Source organism: Callorhinchus milii, unplaced genomic scaffold (assembly GCF_018977255.1).
Source record: "Callorhinchus milii isolate IMCB2004 unplaced genomic scaffold, IMCB_Cmil_1.0 Scaffold24, whole genome shotgun sequence".
NCBI classification, from domain to species: Eukaryota; Metazoa; Chordata; class Chondrichthyes; order Chimaeriformes; family Callorhinchidae; genus Callorhinchus; species Callorhinchus milii.
Genome location: NW_024704765.1, coordinates 3,557,244 through 3,575,711, shown reverse-complemented (window position 1 = coordinate 3,575,711; position 18,468 = coordinate 3,557,244). Strand labels below are relative to the sequence as shown.

Genomic DNA, 18,468 nt, shown 5'->3' with positions numbered 1-18,468 from the left:
ACTTGCAAAGCGAGTGCTCTAACCACTGAGCTACAGGACTCTACAATTTCATCCATTCCTCACCCCCACCCACCGCACCCCCCCATCCCCAAACCTAACCCATCTCAACCCTCAAACTTATTGCACCTTTCACAGAGGGAGAACATCACAAGGCGCTGAAATAAACCCCATCTCAATCCCTAAACCTGTCCAAACAACAAATTCCAAAACCCAACCTAATTCCCAAACTTATCCCAATACCCAACTAAACCAAACACCAAAAACCCAGCTGCTATTCAACATCACCAAGAACAAAATGACATTTGTATAGCACCTTTCACGTTGGGAGGACGTCCCAAGGCGTTGGACAGACAGAGTTACGGACCCGAGCTGGGGGTCGGGGTCGGGGAGAGTGGAGGGCAAGGGGCGAAGCAGGGTCGAAGCATGGTCGAAGAGGAGGGTCTTGCAATGGGCCTTGAAGGTGGCAAGGGAGGGGCGAGGCGAATGGACTGCAGGATGGAGTTCCAGAGGGTGGGGGCAGAGTGGCAGAACGGTGAGCGGTGGGGGACATGAAGCAGGCCAGAGCCCACTGAGTGGAGGGAGCGAGCAGGATGGTAGGAGGTCGCAGAGGTAGAGGGGAGCAAGACCATGGAGGGCTTTGAAGGTGAGGACCAGGACCTTATATCCTCTGTGTGATGGGAAGCCAGTGGAGTTGGGCGAGGATGGGGGTGATAGGATCCGCGAAGCCTAGTGTGGGACAGGACATGGGCTGCAGAGTTTTGGATGATCTGCAGCCTGTGGAGGGAGGAGATGGGGAGGCCGACAATAAATGAGTTTGCATGGTCAAGCCTCGCTGTAATGAAAACATGTATAAAAGCCTCTCCCCACTGTCTCCAAACCTACCACTATCTTCTACTGCCCGTGGAAGAAGATCTCCCCGCAGTCCCTCTCTGCTGCCCTGGAGTCCTCTGAACTCCTCCCCCTCTGGCCTACCTCTCGCACCAACCCACTCGCTGTGCTTACTCTTCTCCACAGCACCCTCTCCACCACACTCGACGCCCTTGTGCCCCCCTCACCTCCCGAACTACCTCCTGTTCACCAGCCACATCCGCTCACTTAAAGGCCAGGTGCGGGCTGCTGAATGTACCTGGTTTAGATCCGGCCTAATGGTCTACCGCCGCATCTGGCTGGACCTCATCAAAACCTACCGCTCCGCTCTTGCTTTGGCCAAATCGTCTTTCTATTCGAGGTTAATCCTGGAGGCGAAGGGCAACCCCAGGCTCCTGTTCTCCACCACCAACCAGCTACTCCGCCCTCCCCGCCACGCCTTGCAGATTCTTTCCTCTGACTCTCACTCGGAGAAAATGCTGGACTTCTTCGAGTCCAAAATCAAGGGAATCTGCTCAGCTGCCTCTACCCTCCCAACTTCCAACCCCTCCCTAACCCCACCTCACACTCTGACAATTACCCATCCCTCCTTCCACACCTTTGAAACTGTCAACCCCTCCTCTGTCTTCACCACCATATCCGCATGAAGTCCACCACCTGCTCCCTGGACCCCATTCCTACCCCTCTCCTTAAATCCCAGCTCCACCTCCTTGCCCCACTACTCGCTGACATCATCAACCTCTCCCTGTCATCTGGCACTGTTCCTACCCCCCTCAAAACAGCCACTATCACCCCCATCTTGAAGAAACCTTCCCTTGACCCATTACAGCTATCCATTTACCGGCCCATCTCAAATCTTCCTTTCCTATCCAAGGTCCTTGTGAGAGCCGTTGCCTCCCAACTTCGCTCTTTCCTCTTCTCCCATTCCCTCCATAAATCCCTCCTGCTCTGGTCAAGATCACAAACGACATCCTGACCACTTGCGACCAGGGCTCCCTCTGCCTCCTTATCCTCCTCGACCTCTTCCACTGCCTTTGACACCTTGGACCATTCAATCCTCCTCCACCGCCTCTCCTCCCACCTCAACCTTCAGAGTTCTGTCCTTGACTGGTTCAGGTCCTAACTTTCACGTCGCCTCCACTTTGTCAGGTTCCGTGACCCCATCACTTCCACCCTCACCCGACTCCACTGGTTCCCCATCCCCCAGAGGACTGACCCAGAGTTCAAGATCCTCGTCCTCACCTTTAAGACCATCCATGGCCTTGCCCCCTCCTACCTCTCTGACCTGCCAATCTGCCTGCTCTCTCCATTCAGCGGGTTCCGGTCTGCTCCATGTCTCCCGCCCGACCTGCCCTACCATCGGTGGCCGCGCTTTCAGCCTCTCTGCCCCCACACTCTGGAACTCCATCCCACGGTCCCTTCGCCTCCCTTCCTCCCTTGCCTCCTTCAAGTTTGGTCTCAAGACCCTTCTCTTCGACCGTGCCTTTGGTTGCCCTCCCACCTCTCTGCCTTCACTTCCCCCTTCACTTCACTTCCTTCACCATGCCTCCCCTATGCTTGGGCCCCGACACCTGACTATTCAGCGCTTTGGGACGTCCTCCCGACGTGAATTTATAGGCACTCTATAAATGTAATTTTGTTGTTGTTGTTGGGTGAAGAACATCTCTTCAGGACTTCTTCACTCAAAGGGTGGTAAATATATGGAGCTCACTACCCCAAAGGGCTGTTGACACTCAGTCCTTGAACATATTCAAGACTGAGATAGATAGATTTCTTATTGCAAAAAGGATTAAGGGATATGGGGATAAGGCAGCGTCAGGTTATTAGCTGGGGTTAGATTAGAAGATCAGCCATGATTGAATGGCGGGGAAGGCTCGAAGGACCGAATGGCCTACTCCTGCTGCTACATATTATGTTGTGACTGGAGAAGAATTTGAGGCAGGAGGGGAAGGATCCAATCATGATAATCCATATAGGTAGGACTAGCAGGGACAACTTGAGGAGTGAGTTCAAGGAATTGGGAATTAAATTAAAAAGAACTTCCAAGGTAATAATATAGGAATTACTGCCTGAGCCATGTGCAAATTGGTACAGGCACAAACAAATTAAAGAATTAAATACGTGGCTGAAAGAGTGGTGTGGAGGGCAGGGGTTTCATTTTATGGGCTACTGGCACCATTATTGGGGGAAGGGGGATATTCCATAGAGGTGGGCTCCACCTAAACCGGGCTGGGACCAATGTCCTGGAAAAACGAGTAAATAGGGAGGTAGGCAGAGCTTTAAACCACTAAGGGGGATGGGGGGGAGGGGGGGATGGGGTGGAGGGAAGGCTACAGTTACAGTTAGAAGTAAACCAGCAAAACTAAGAACGATGAAGGTGGTAGAGCAGATTAACGAGGGAGATAAACAGAGTGTGTCAAGGAGGGACAAGAAGCTCAGCAAAGAAAATAGGGCATTAGCGAGTAGGGGAGATAGCAAGAAGTCAAAATTAAAGGCGCTATATCTGAATGCATGAAGCATTCGTAATAAGAATTAATCGCACAAACAGAAACAAACAGGTATGATCTAGTAGACGTGGTTACAGGGAGATTGAGGGTGGGAGCTAAATATTCCAGGATATTTGGCATATAGGAAAGATAGGCAATGTGGAAAATGAGGTGGGAGTAGCCCTGCTAATAAAGGATGGGGTAACAACAGTAGAGAGGAAGGATTTTAAATCAGAAAATCAGGATGTAGAGTCAGTATGGGTGGAATTACAAAATAATAAAGGGCAGAAAACGCTAGTGGGAGTAGTTTATAGACCCCGAACAGCAGTCACAGTATTGCGCAGAGTATTAACCAGGAAAGTAGAGGAGCATGTAGCAGAGGAAATACACTAATAGTGGGTGATTTTAATCTTCATATAGAGTGGGAAAACCAAATTGGCAAAAGTAAGTTAGAGGAGGAGTTTATAGAATGCATTAAAGATAGTATCCTAGATCAGTTTGCTGAGGAACCAACCAGGGAACAGGCTATCCTAGATCTTGTTTTGTGTAATGAAATAGGGCTAATCAGCAATCTGGAAGTTAAGGCTCCTCGAGGGCAGAGTGACCATAACATGATGGAATTTAGCATTAAGTTAGAGAGTGATGTAGTTAAGTCCGAAGCAAGGCTCTTAAATTTAAATAGAGCCAACTTTGCAGGTATGAGGGAGGATTTAGCTAAAATAGTCTGGGGAATTAGATTAAAGGATATGACAGTAGACCAGCAATGGCAAATCTTTAAAGATATAGTACACAATTCCCAGCGATCACATATTCCCTTGAGGAATAAAAATACTATGGGAAAAGTGGTTCAACCAGCTAACTAGAGCAGTTAGGGAAAGTATAAAATTAAGAGAAGAGACCTATAATGCTGCCAAAAAGAGCAGTAAACCCGAGGATTGGGAGGGCTTCAGAAAAACTAAGAAACTGATTAGGAGGGAGAAAAGGGATTATGAGGGCAAACTAGCGAGGAACATAAAGACAGACTGCAAGAGTTTTTAAAATACATAAAGAGGAAGAAACTATCAAAAGTGTATGTGAGTCCATTACAGGCAGAGACAGGAGGAACTATGATGGGGGATAAAGATATGGCAGAGACATTAAACAAATACTTTGCTTCTGTCTTCACTTTAGAAGACTCTGAAAACGTACTAAAAATAGAGGGGAACCAAGAAGCTAATGTTAGTGAGCAACTTAGGGAAATTAACATCAGTAAAGAATTGGTACGAGGGAAACTGTTTGAAAAATGACAAATCCCCTGGACCTGATGGCCTGCATCCTCGGGTTTTAAAGAGGTGGCTGCTGAGATAGTGGATGATTTGTTTTTGATCTTCCAAAATTCTCTGGATTCTGGAACGGTTCCCATTGATTGGAAGATTGCAAACGTAACACCCTATTTAAGAAGGGTGGGAGAGAGAAGATGGGGAACTATAGGCCGGTCAGTCTGACGTCACTGTTAGGGAAAATTCTAGAATCCTTAATTAGGGATGTCGTAGAGGGTTACTTAGAAAATCATAACATGATTAGGCAAAGTCAACATGGCTTTACAAAAGGGAAGTCGCTTAACAAATATTTTAGAGTTTTTTGGAGATGTAACCAGCAGGTTAGATAGGGGGGATCCAATAGATGTAGTATATTTAGATTTTCAGAAGGCATTCGACAAGGTGACACATAAAACGTTGCTACACAAGATTAGGGCCCATGGAATTAAAGGCAATATATTAGCATGGATCGAAGAGTGGCTAACGGGAAGAAAACAAAGAGGAGGGATAAATGGGTCCTTCTCAGATTGGCAAGATGTTGACTAGTGGAGTGCCACAAGGATCAGTGCTTGGGCCTCAACTATTTACAATCTATATCAATGATCTAGACGAGGACATAGAACTTAAAATATCTAAATTTGCGTATGGTACTAAGCTCGGTGCGAGAGTAAGCTCTGAGGAGGACACAAAAAAGATTGCAAAGGGATATAGATAGGCTAGGTGAGTGAGCAAGAAGGTGGCAGATGGAATATAATGTGGGGAAGTTTGAAGTTATTCATCTAGGTAGCAGATGAAAACAGATTATTTTCTAGAGGGGGAGAGACTAGATGATGTTAGTGTTCAGAGGGATTTGGGTGTCCCTGTACACCAGTCACAAAAAGGTAATATGCAGGTACAGCAACTAGGAAGGCTAATGCCATGTTGGCGTTTATTGCAAAAGGGTTAGAATACAAGAATAGGGAAGTCTTGCTGCAACTGTATAAGGCCTTGGTGAGACCGCACCTAGAGTATTGTGTGCAGTTTTGATCTCCTTATTTAAGAAAGGACACACTTGCTTAGAGGGAGTTCAGCGTAGACTCTCTAGGTTAGTTCCTGGAATGATGGGATTGACCTATGAGGATAGGTTGAGTAAACTAGGCCTATATTCTCTAGAATATAGAAGAATTAGAGGTGATCTTATAGAAACCTATAAGATTCTGATGGGGCTTGACAGAGTAGACATTGTGAGACTGTTTCCCTGGTTGGAGAATCTATAACTAGGGGTCGAAGAGGAAGGTCTTCAGGCACAATCTGAATCTGAAGGAGGGGTCACGGTGAAGGAATAGAGGAAGAGTGTTCCAGAGTTTAGTGGCTGAATGTGCGGCCATCGATGGTAGAACGGATATACTCTGCACTCAACAGCAATTATCGTGAAGCACTCCATGCTGAGTTATTTCAACAGTATACATGCTGTCATCAAAATGTGTTATTCCTACTTTAATTTTTTAATAAAGTAACATGGAGGGAATGTTATTCCCCGCTGCTGACTGGGGCAGTGTGTGATACTGCAGCGTGGGAAGTGGAGTTTGGTTACAGTGCCCCCTGATGGTAACTAGCAAACAGCTTCATGAAATTACTACAAGGTGAACTAACAGCTGATATAAAAGAAACACGGCAGAGGTTTGTTTGGCCGAAGAAGACCCTTTGATCTCATAATCGCTACAACAACAACAACCTATAGCACTTTTCACATCGGGAGGACATCCCAAGGCACAGGACAATCAGTGTTTCGGACGCGATCAGGTGGGGTGTTAGGGTCATGGGGCCGGGTGTGGGAGAGGACACGGGCTGCAGAGTTCTGGATGATCTGCGACTTGTGGAGGGAGGAATTGAGGATGCCGACAAGCAGTGAGTTTGTAGAGTCGAGCTGGATTTTATGAAGGCGTGTATGAGTTTTTTGACGGTCTGCAGCGTGAGACAGTGTCAGAGCCGGGCGATGTTGCAGAGTGGGGGAAGGCAGAGTGGGTCATGTTGCGAATGTGGGGTAGAAAGGATAGTTGAGGGTCAAACAAGACGCCAAGTTGCCGGACTGGCTTAGCAAGGTGGAGTGTGCAACCATGGATGGTGATGCTGTCAGCGCCTGAGGTGAGGAGGCGCTGACGGAAGCCAATTAGGAGAACCTCGGTCTTGTAGAACTGTAGAAAGTTCGCTCTCATCCAGGACTTGATGTCTGACAGACATTCTGTCAGCACAGCAGTGGTCCTGGAGTCAAGGGTGGAGGCAGAGAGGTAGAATTGCGTGTCATCCGCGTTGACCCCATGTCTGCAGATTATGTCACCAAGAAAGAGCATATAGATATTGAAGAGGAGGCGCCAAGGACAGAGCCCTGAAGAACACCGCTCAAGACGGTGCGGGGGCTAGTCCAAAATCAAGGGAATCTGCTCAACTGCCACTTCCCTCCCAACTTCCAACCCCTCCCTAACCCCACCCCACACAATTACCCATCCAACAATTATCCATCCCTCCTTTCACACCTTTGAACCTGTCACCCCCTCCTCTGTCTTCAACACGGTAACCTCCATGAAGTCCACCACCTGTTCCCTCGACCCCATCCCTACCCCTTTCCTTAAATCTCAGCTCCACCTCCTTGCCCCTCTACTCGCGGACATCATTAACCTCTCCTTGTCATCTGGCACTGTTCCTTCCCCACTTAATACAGCCACCATCACCACCACCCTGAAGAAACCTTCCCTTGACCCGTCACAGCAATTAGCTACCGGCCCATCTCAAATCTACCCTTTTCTATCCAAGGTCTTTGAGAGCGCCGTTACCTCCCAGCTTCGCTATTTCCTCTCCTCTCACTCCCTCTATGAACTCCTCCAATTGGGTTTCCGTGCTGCCCACAGCACAGAAACTGCTCTGGTCAAGGTCACAAACGACATCCTGACAATGTGTGACCAGGACTCCCTCTGCCTCCTCGTCCTCCTCGACCTCTCCGCCGCCTTTGACACTGTGGACCACTCAATCCTCCTCCACCGCCTCTTCTCCCACCTCAACCTTCAAGGCTCTGTCCTTGACTGGTTCAGGTCCTAGCTTTCACACCGCCTCCACTTCGTCGCGGCAAACGACTTCTCCTCCAGCCCCTGCACCGTTTCGTGCGATGTTCCTCAGGGCTCTGTCCTCGGTCCCCTCCTCTTCATGCTCTACATGCTCCCCCTTGGTGACATCATCCACAAACATGGGGTAAATTTCCACATGTATGCGGATGACATCCAACTTACCTCTCTACCTCCACCCTGAACTCCAGGACTACTGGCATCCTGACTGCCTATCCGACATCAAGTCCTGGACGAGGGCCAACTTTCTCAGCAACACTGAGGCCCTCCTGATTGGCTCGCGCCAATGCCTCCGCACTTCAGGCGCTGGCAGCATCAGCATCCACGGGTGCACACTCAACCTCACTAAGCCAGTTAGGAACCTGGGTATCTTGTTTGACCCTGAACTGTCCTTTCTCCCCCACATCTGCGCCATGAATGGCACTGCCTACCACCACCTCTGCAATATTGCCAGACTCCGCCATTGCCTCACCCCTCACCCACGCATTCATCACCTCAAGACTTGATTACGGAAACTCCCTCCTCATCGGCCTTCCCAACTCTTCCCTTCACAAGCTGCAGATCGTCCAAACCTCTGCAGCTCGTTTACTCTCACACACCAGGCTCCGTGACCCCACACTCCCACCCTCGCCCGACTCCACTGGCTCCCCATCCCCCAGAGGATCGAGTTCAAGATCCTCGTCCTCACCTTTAAGGCCATCCATGGCCTTGCCCCCTCCTACCTCTCTGACCTGGTGACTCCTGAAAAGGGTATATAAATAAAAATACTTTTGATAATTGGGTGAATGTTATTAGATGGATTCGACCTCACCTGACACTGTTGTAAGTCTCAATACACGGGACAGTGTGACTCGCTGTGAACCTACATTGCTCAGGGGTGCGGAGGGCTCCCTGTAATCAGTTTTACAGACAAGGTGCTTATTAATAGCCAATCAAACACTGACTCGTGTTTCAAATCACAGCACAAGAAAACTCCTCGCCCCCACAATTGTGAAATCACAAGAATAACAACAATGCTGTGCATTAAGCTGCTCTAAGTTGAGGTAACTCGGTTCAAGAGTCTACATTTAAATAAAAAACATCTAAGCCGGATGTTAAAGATCGTATGGCACTCTGGAAAGAGAACCTCCTTTCTCTCCTGGCTCCTGACCAACAACCTCCCAGTTTGTAAAATCGGTCAACTCACTTCACAGCTATTTGTGGGACTTAGTTGCGTTCGTCTACAAAATATACTGTGAGTCATTATCCTTTACAGGAACTCTGGAAAAAGCTCTGAGATGTTCTCAGTGTTACAAGCGCTGTATCAAATGAAAGGATTATATTACATTATATTATTAAAGAAAATGAAAACAAACATGCTGTTCTGTAAGGTGTGGTGGGGGGGGGGGCTGTGTTGTTCGAGATACCTTCCTTCAGTTGAGACCTTACACTTGTCTTGTCTGCATGTTCTTCGGTTTCCAGCGCCTTGGGATATCCTCCCGACGTGAAAGGCACGATGCAAATGTAACTTCTTCTTGTTTTCCCTCTCCTCTGCTGAAGGCATGGACTCGGGCTGGGAGGGGGAAATGGTGACAAACACACCTTGCCACCTTGATTATTGTCCGAGATCGATCGGTATGTTGGAGGAATGTTTCATTTATATTTCAAAATCCAATCCATTTTTTTCTACAATTTTCCATCTGTGGGGCCCATTTCATCTCACGGTCCCAGAATATCATCTGCTGTGAATTGCCGAGTGCCTTGTTAAGAGTCCAGTGTCCTGGATGTCAGCGCACTCTTGATAACCATCTGGGTAAAGAAATACTTTGTGGTGTCTTGCCTTCAGCCTGCCCTCTTTTGTCTTTGAACTCACAGGCGATGCCCTCACTTGACTACAATAATAATAATACTAATAATAATAATTAGGGCTGCAGATTTGGCATGTCTTTTTTTTGTCAGAAAGCCCAGAGCAGTCACAGTAAATTTAGTGAATATCACAAGTTTACTGGGAAGAGTTGGGAGAAGTCATTGGTATGGAAATTCAACTATAACTCTTAATAATAATCCTTGTATTTGATATAACGCCTTATCATGTCTTTGCGACGTCTCAAAACGCTTCACAGAATATACTGTAAAGTGAATTGACTGTATATTTGTGGGTGAAACATGGCAGACAATTGTGCACAGCAGCGTCCAACAAACAGCCGTGGATTGACCAATTGGATTGAGTGACCAATTTATTATTATTATTTTATTTTTTGAAGGGTTCCTACTTACTGTTCGGTAAGAGGCTTATGTCTTCGTAATTTCCAACATATTCAATGTCTAAACCAGGATGTAATGAAACAAATGGTTCCCAGGGAGTGCGGGTAGCGGCTGGGCTGTGTGAGCCTCACGAGAACAGTTTGAATTTCCCGCATTATCCAGAACTCTGCAGCCCGTGTCCTCTTCTGCCCCAGGCTCCGCGACTGTATCACCCCCATCCTCGCCCGGCTCCTCATCACCTAGGAGGATACAGTTCAAGTTCCTGGTCCTCACCTTCAAAGCCCTCCGCAGCCTTGCTCCCCACTATCTCTGTGACCTGCTAATCCCCTACAATTTGCCGCTTCCTCCACTCCGCGGTCTCAGGCCTGCCTCACTTGCCCCACCTTCCACACCCCACCCTTTGGAACTCCATCCCACAGTCCCTTGCTCACTCCCTCGCCTCCTTCAAGACCCATCTCAAGACCCTCCTCTTCGACCGTGCTTTCGGTCACCCTCCTAGCCATACCCTCCCCGCCCTCCACCCCTCCTGATCACAACCAGCAATTCGGGTGCGGATGCCTGACTGTCCAATGTGTTGCGACATCCTCCTGACTGGACAGGCGCTACGTAAATGTAAGTTGTTGTTCAGCGAGTCCGATCTTGTGTCAGCCTATCTCATATGTTGCCCGCAGTTCATGCGGGAAGCATATTGGAGGACGGGCTTTGTTACGGACAAATAGGAAAAGATCACGGTTTGTATGACAGTTTTCTGCCTGACAAACCTGCATCCCTGATAATATTCCTTGCATTTGATCACGTCTCTTAAATGCTTCACAAGATTTATACTGCAAAGTGTAATAACTGTGTATTTGAAGGCAAATGCAGCAGACAATTTGGGGACAATAGTGTCTCACAAACAGCAATGAAGTGAGTGACCATTCTTTTCTACTTGGGGTGAAACTCCTATCTCTTTTGAAATAGTGCCATTGGATCTTTAACATCCACCCAAACTGGCAGAAGGGTTTAACGTCTCACCCAACAATGCAGCACACCCCCAGCTTTGCATTGGAGTGTCAACTTAGAGTGTAAATTCAAAGTCCCGATGTGGGGATTGAACCCACAAGTTTCTGACACAGAGGCAAGAGCAATTCCCAACTGAGCAAAGTTGACATCTAATATTGTGCTGCGGGAGGGCTGAGCAGTACAGGGAGTACAGCAGCACTGGGGATAATTGGAGGTTCCGTACTTCAATGCGATGTTACACCAAGGTCCTGACACCTTGTTCAGGAGGGTGATAGCTGTCACATTCACCTATAAAATACACTACACAGTCACTACACTTTAGAGTATTTCCTGTGAAGAGCATTGAAGAGACATCCTCCCGATGTGCTATAGGAAATGTAAGAAATATTAATTATTATTAATAATGCGCACAACAAATAATTACTCCATAATGCTTGTTTTTGTAGGCAGACACGGTCCTGGCACACAGCTTGAGACCGGGAGCTCAGCAGACCTGGGGCTTTACTTTGCAGCACACTGTCAAACCCTATTCATCAAGTAATAAAAGCCAACACACCAATGCCCTAGACTCATCTCTCAACTATAATTAAAATACTTCTCTGTCTGTACACACAAAGCTTACATAGCAGCATCAGCATTGTATTGATCAGCAGATACCTATTCCACACACATGACTCTGTACAAAAAAAAATGCCAGTACAATATTCACCCGAAATAAAAATGTGTCAACACCGCAAGAAAATATGTCTCGGATATGAAATATAATTATATAAATCACACAAATATTTTCTCTTTACAGCAAGTAAGACAATACCAAGGAGAAAACCGAAGTACAGGCGAGAGCGAGCGAATGGCTTCTATTCAGGAGGCACTGATTCAGAGGAATGAGGATATATCACATACTGTACATTACGAGCACTGTCTCACAAGTGACATGATTTCAGTAGCAAAACTGCATCATTTCCATGGAGGTCACTTTGAGAACTGAACGTGTGAAGCCGGCAGAGAGGCAGAGAAATCTGAAATGATCTTTCACCCTTTTCCAAGCCAAGTGATCCTTTCAATAATAATAATAATAATCCTTACATTTAATACAGCGCCTTATCATGTCTTTGAGACTTCTCAAAGCCCTTCACAGAATATACTGTAAAGTGAATTGACTGTGTATCTTGTGGGTAAAAATTCCAAGATGGCCAACCACAGTCAATGGTGAGCAGAATTCACTGTGGTCGTAGCACTGCCAACTTTAAAAAAAAAAGCCCAGACATTTCTGAGCTGGATGGTGCAAAGATTGATTGTGCCGTGATAGAGGCTAAGGCCACGTTGTTATTGTAGTGAAAACTTTCTTAAGAGGCTATCGACAGCTGGGTTACAGTAGCGCCCAACTGCCAGGAAGAGCAAACTAGACAGATTCAGTTTTATACTTCAGCATAAAATACCCACACACTTGGCTGTTCGGCCTACAATCACTCATCGTAAAGAACGCAGGGTCTCATTTTAAAAAAAAATCTTCGGATAAATTGTTCCGATTATATTTCAAATGTTAGTCGTTCACGAACCAGACGTTTATCACAAGCAAACGTTTTAAAAGGTTAAAAAGGGAATTGCATAAACACACAGGCTGTTTGCAGCAGGCCAGAGACAGAGGAGCCAAATTTGCGACATTACGTAGTGTGCCTCTTGTGATAGTTATAATAATCATTGCATTTGATATAGCGCCCTATCACGTCACCGAGAATATCTTGTAAAGTGAATTGAGTGTACATTTTGTGGACAAAAAGCAGCAGCCAATCGCGGACAGTGTCCCACAAACAGTCGTGAATTGAGTGGCCAATTTTTTTTTAGTTATGAGATGTTGCAAATTGGCACCTCTGTCGTGGTTTTAAAAATCGTTTCACATCTTCGTAGATTCGTTAATATAATCTGTTATTTCTCTGCCTTCCCCAACTACCTACCAATTGTCTGTCGTTCCTAAAGTACTGACTCACTTTCGGGGATGGTCCCTTTCTACTACCCTGGTACCTCGGCTGAAGTGTCCACTCTTCACTTACGAGGCTTAATAGTGAGAGTTATCACAGTATTTAACTTTGTGGTTGCAGATGGGTTCTGATGTCTGTGACTACAACTGAGATCAGCAACTGATCTAGGTTTGAACCCGTGATCGTCCAGCCTAGACGGGGCTTTTATCCACCAAGCCATTGAGGGAATTAAAAAGACAACACACATGTTCTGATCAGACTGAGCCTGGTCAGCAATGGGATTGGGCTTTCTCATAGTCAGGAGTGAAGAGCAACATTGGGTTTGAGTCAGGCTGTCACTTGACACAATGCAATTTGAGGATGGGATTAAAATCTATTTTAGGATTTAGTCTGATGTCTGGATTGGGTTGGGGGGGACGGGACGGGGGGACACACGTGTCAAGGGATGCTCTGGGAGTTGGAGAACAAAGAGAATTTCTAACAATCATCATCTCTCATGAAGAATGAAGAGCAGAGCAGTGAAGGGACAGGCAGTTTGAGGAGCAGATCCACCGGATAGGATTGTAGGTGGACTCTGAAGGTAGGGAGGCAGGGTGCGAGGCAAGGGGAATCTGGGAGTTCCAGAGAAAGTGGTCACTGAAACCTTGGGAAGCAATGGGAGTGAGGGCCAACATGGAGGAGCAATGGGAGACAGAGCCAACATGGGGGAGCAATGGGAGTCAGAGCCAACATGGGGGAGCAATGGGAGTGAGGGCCAACATGGGGGAGCAATGGGAGTGAGGGTCAACATGGGGGGGCAATGGGAGTGAGGGTCAACACGGGGGGGCAATGGGAGTGAGGGACAAGCAGTAGATGTGAATCTGAGGCAGGAGAGTGGAGTAATTGAAGACTGCAGAGGCTGGGAGAGGCAAGTGCCAAAGGGGATTAGAAGATCAGGATGAGGATCTTATTTTGATTTGTTGGGGAACAGGAGAGAGTGGAGCACGGCGGAGATGGGAATGATTGTGTGAGTGGGGCTTGGGTAAGACTAGTCCCTCTGCCTTCTCAAATGCATTCCAAACCTATGGAACTGAGGAAGGTCAGTAGCGAGACACAGAGCAATACGTTATGGAACACCTGCCCCAGCTGAGAGACATTAGAGGCCACAGAGTTAAAAGCTTTTAAGAAACAAAAGGCACAAGTTGACATTCTGTACAGGTACAAATATCCATCCTTTCAATTTTTGGATTAAATAATATTTCAGTGTAATCTGACTAAGGAGGTCTCTATCTCTTCACATCACTGCTGAACCGCAACCAGTAATTCATTAATTAAACCGTTTGTTTAAAAATAATTTAAATATTCAGTTTTACTGTGAAACCAAGTGGAGAGAGAGCATCAATCCCTCCCCTCATCCCACCCCATGACCAATTACCAACAATTCTCTCTCATTTTAACCTTTGCTTCAGATTATCTTTGGGGAGGTGAGCCCTCGGAGGTCAAATCTGAGGCTGATCACCAAGGACACAGGTGCTGCTTTCATTAGTCCTTACAGCCACTGTTGGATAATAATAATAACTTGCATTTGATATGGCGCCTTCTCACGTCTTCTAGACGTCTCAAAGCACTTCACAGGATATACTGTAAAATGTAGTGACTGTATATTTTGTGGGTGAAACATGGCAGCCAATTGCGCACAGCAGTGTCCCACAGGCAGCCATGGATCGAGTGATCAAATTCTTAAATATTTTTTGAAGGAATTATTACCCCCGGAAGAGATCTACTGAGGGAACACTTGGTCCGAGTTTGGACAGCTTGCTTGAGCACATGGTCACGAGGCTCTGGTTGGGCTTGTCCTGGCGGAGAGGCCATCCGGTCATCTGATCTGCTCGGACCGTCGTGAAGACTGGCATCAGGACGGCACACAATGTCCTTTACGACAATTTGGGGCCGAGAGAGTTTCTGGTGGGAAGGGTTATCTCGGAGACAACCCTCGTTTCCCTGTGGAACATGTTTTGGTCTAATTCAGTTTAGTGGGGAGCAGGTGAGGTGAGATCTTTCCTAATGGATTTGTTTTCTCCACAGATTTGAGAACTGACCGAATAGTCTTCCTAATTGGCTCCGGGTGCCATCCAACATGTGAACCGTTCCCTTTGTCATGAGACCACACCAGGGTCCTGGGCTGAGCAGTATCTCCCTCCCTCCCTCGATGAGATACCACACAGCCCAGGACTCTAAAACACAGGATAACCAAAGTGCCCAGACGGGGTGGGGGGAAGGGGGGGGGGGTCTCACTGATCACCAAACATGACACTTCTTCAGAGGGTTCATGGGGCTGCCGGGAGGGCAGTTAAAGCTCCGGGCGAAGTCGGCGGAGTTTGCGACGGTGCCGATGACTCGGTACATGGACGGGCTGTGGGGGTCTGTGATCAGCCCCTCATGGGAGCCCTCGGGCGTTCTCACTGAGCACCAAACCTGGAGGAGGAGGAGGGGAGAAAAATGAGGATATGATCAACATATATAACAGAGAAGTTCCCATATCCAACATACTCACATTATACGATGATGCGCAATTCGCTGCCATGTTTCACCGACAAAACAGTCAATTCACTTTACAGTATATTCTGTGAAGCGCTTTGAGATGTTTGAAGACGAGATAATAATCTATATCAAATGTAAGTATTATTATTATTTCTAGTCCATTTCCATCTCCAACAACCTCACACAGCTGTTTTCTCCCACCCCCTCACCCCTCCACCCGCGCAAACAACGGCTCTCTATATCTGTCTAGGAATGTTTGTGTTCATGGTTCTCTCCCTCGGTCTCTCTTTCCTTTCCCACTTTCTGTCTCTCCTCTTCGAGCCTCCTTCCCCACACTCACATCCACAGCTCAAAGGTGAATGGCTCTATTCTGTTCACTACCTGGCTGCAAATTTGCTATTAATTTGGAGGGAAGCAGAGACAGAAAGACAGATAGAGACAGACACCCAGAATGCTTACAAATGCATAGTCACTATGCTTGAAAATAATTCATTATAATCCTTACATTTGATACAGCGCCTTATCATATCTTCGAGATGTCTCAAAGTGCTTCACAGAATATACTGTAAAGTGAATTGACTGTATATTTAGTGGGTAAAACACGGCAGCTAATTTCGCACAGCAGCGTCCCACAGTCACAAACAGTCACACCATTGAGTGACCAAATTATTACTATTTTTGTTTGAAGGGATTATTACCCTGGAAAAGCGATCCACCAATCAAAGAACAACCGGGTTCCTGCTTACTGTTAGGTAAACAGTGGTGTGGGGAGTAAAGAAACTTGCCCAAAATTTCACCCGGTCGGGAATCGAACCCAGGTCTCTCACTTGCGAGGCGAGGGCTCTAACAACTAAGCTTCAGGACTTCACAACTACCCTGAAGAGCTCAGCTACCCGTTCAGAGATGACGGACTCTATAAAGTGCGAGTTCTCGGTCTCTTCCTTCCTTACCTGGGCGAATCCGATGAAGAAGAGTTGTCTATTGGTCAGATTGACAGTCGGCAATGTGGGCTCCTCTCCATTCTTGCTCACCCAGCTCTCGTACGCCTGAAAACCAACACACTCTCCGTCATTCTCAGCGCTATAGTTATTTTACCTCTGGCCTCAATTTTTAAACCGGCTCCATTTTTAGGAACTTCCTAATTAAGAAATCTGGATAACCACGCCCTTTGGATCTCCATCTCACAGTCCCTTCTCCCGCTCCCTCCCTTAGCTCCTTCAAGCACATCTCAAGACCCTCCTCTTTGACCGATCCTTCGACCACTCTTCTACTCCTACCCTCCCCACCATACACCCTCCCCGATCCCAACCCTCACTCCTGTCCAAATCCCCTGACTGTCCAGCACCTTGGGATGTCCTCCTGATGTGAAAGGCCCGTACAAATGCAATTTGTTGTTGTTGTTGCCTAATGGTGAGGCGAGTGCACTAACCACAAGTCTACAGAACTCCATTAAATCTCTGACCTTTAATCTGACTCCTCAGTCTCTCCCATCTTAGAAGCTTTTGGTGTCTCTGATCCACCTGGTGATGCCAGCTTTGGAAGTGAGTTGGAGTCAGTGTGAGAAATGCAGGGGTTTCCTCGGAGGGAGGGAAGGGAGAGGACAGGAAGAGGCGAGGGAGGGGGCATTCAGGGAGAGGGGAGGGAGGGGGCGGGGAGAGGTGGGAAGGGAGACCCTTTTCCCAGGGAGCGATCCTCCATTTGATGAGATGAGGGGGTGAATGACGTACGTGGTAGGCGGCTTTGAGGCCCCCGTTGTCGGCGATGTTCTCCCCCAGTGTCTGCCGGCCATTCACAGGTTCGCTGTTGATGCTGTAGTTGCTGTACTGCTCGACCATGCACTCCGCCTGCCGCTTGAACGCTTCAACCGACGAGTTCTTCCACCAGGACCTCAGGTTCCCGTCCTTGTCGTACTCTCTCCCTGTAAGAAAGCCAGCGTTGGGTGAGGTGCGTCTCTCTAGAACAATAATAAGCATCCTCACATTTGAGCAGAGCTTTGAGATTGAGACGTCCTCCCGGTGTGAAAGGCGCCGCATGAATCTAAACTGTATTGTACTGAGCACCTTATCACATCGTCGAAATGTCTCTCAAAACACTTTGCGGGATTTTACTGAGAAGTTACTGTATTTTGTGGGCGAACGCAACAGCCAATTTGCCCGCTTTAATGTCCCACAAGCAGCCATGAAGTGAGTGACCAATTTTATCTGGGGAAATTGTTGACCAGGACATCGGGAGAGAGACACCAACTTCTCTTTTCAATTGTGGGATTGAACAGGCAGACGGGACCTCGGTTTAACATCTCACTTGAAAGCCGGGCACTGGAACGTCAGGACACTTATTCCTTCTCTCCAACCTCTGTGGCTCATTAAATCTCTGATCTGCAATCTGACTGCTCAGTCTATCGGATTTTATATTCTTTTTCGAGATGAGATCCCAATGTGTTAACTGTGTGAATCAGATACTCAAATATTCAAAGCTGTTTGCCTCCCCTCCCCCCTTCATCACCACCCCACATCAGCTTCCCCCACCCCACAGCACCTGATGTGGGGGGTCGGAGGGGCTAGTGTGGGGAGGGGCTGGAGGGGAGGTGATGTGGGGGGGAGGGGCTGTGTGGGGAGGGGCTGAAGGGGAGCTGATATAGGGGCGCGGTGAGCTGATGTTGGGGGGGTCGAACTGATGTGGGGGGGCTGCGGGAGGTGGAGATTTGGAGGGGTGGGGCTGTAGGGGGACAGGCTGTGGAGGGGTGGGGCTGGAATCTTTTGTTCTCCTCTCCTCATGCCACAATCCCAGACCCTGACCCCCTCCCGCCACCCATCGCTCACTACGCCCTGGGGGCACTGGAGATGCTGCCATCCCATCCTCAGCTCCCCAGGCCGCCTCCTGGCTGTTTGTGGGAGCTGATTGTGTGGGGAGACGCCGTGGGGAGGGGCTATTGAGAGCTTACTGTGAGCTATGGTAGTCCTCGACAGTATACTGTCAC

The 18,468-nt window shown here is 47.8% G+C and overlaps 1 protein-coding gene across 3 annotated transcripts in view; it reads right to left on the bottom strand.

Annotated features, from left to right (window-relative positions):
• Positions 1 to 15,094: 15,094 nt before the first annotated feature.
• Positions 15,095 to 18,468, bottom strand: part of ece1 (endothelin converting enzyme 1) — a 54,099-nt gene continuing 50,725 nt past the window's right edge. For all 3 annotated transcript variants that reach the window (XM_007897825.2, XM_007897824.2, XM_007897826.2), the window contains 3 exons: positions 17,219 to 17,409; positions 16,442 to 16,537; positions 15,095 to 15,425 (listed from right to left, as the gene is read on the bottom strand). In XM_007897825.2, the coding sequence (XP_007896016.1) occupies positions 15,249 to 15,425; positions 16,442 to 16,537; positions 17,219 to 17,409 (464 nt within the window). In that variant the 3' untranslated portion in view covers positions 15,095 to 15,248. The remainder of the gene's footprint in view (positions 15,426 to 16,441; positions 16,538 to 17,218; positions 17,410 to 18,468) is intronic.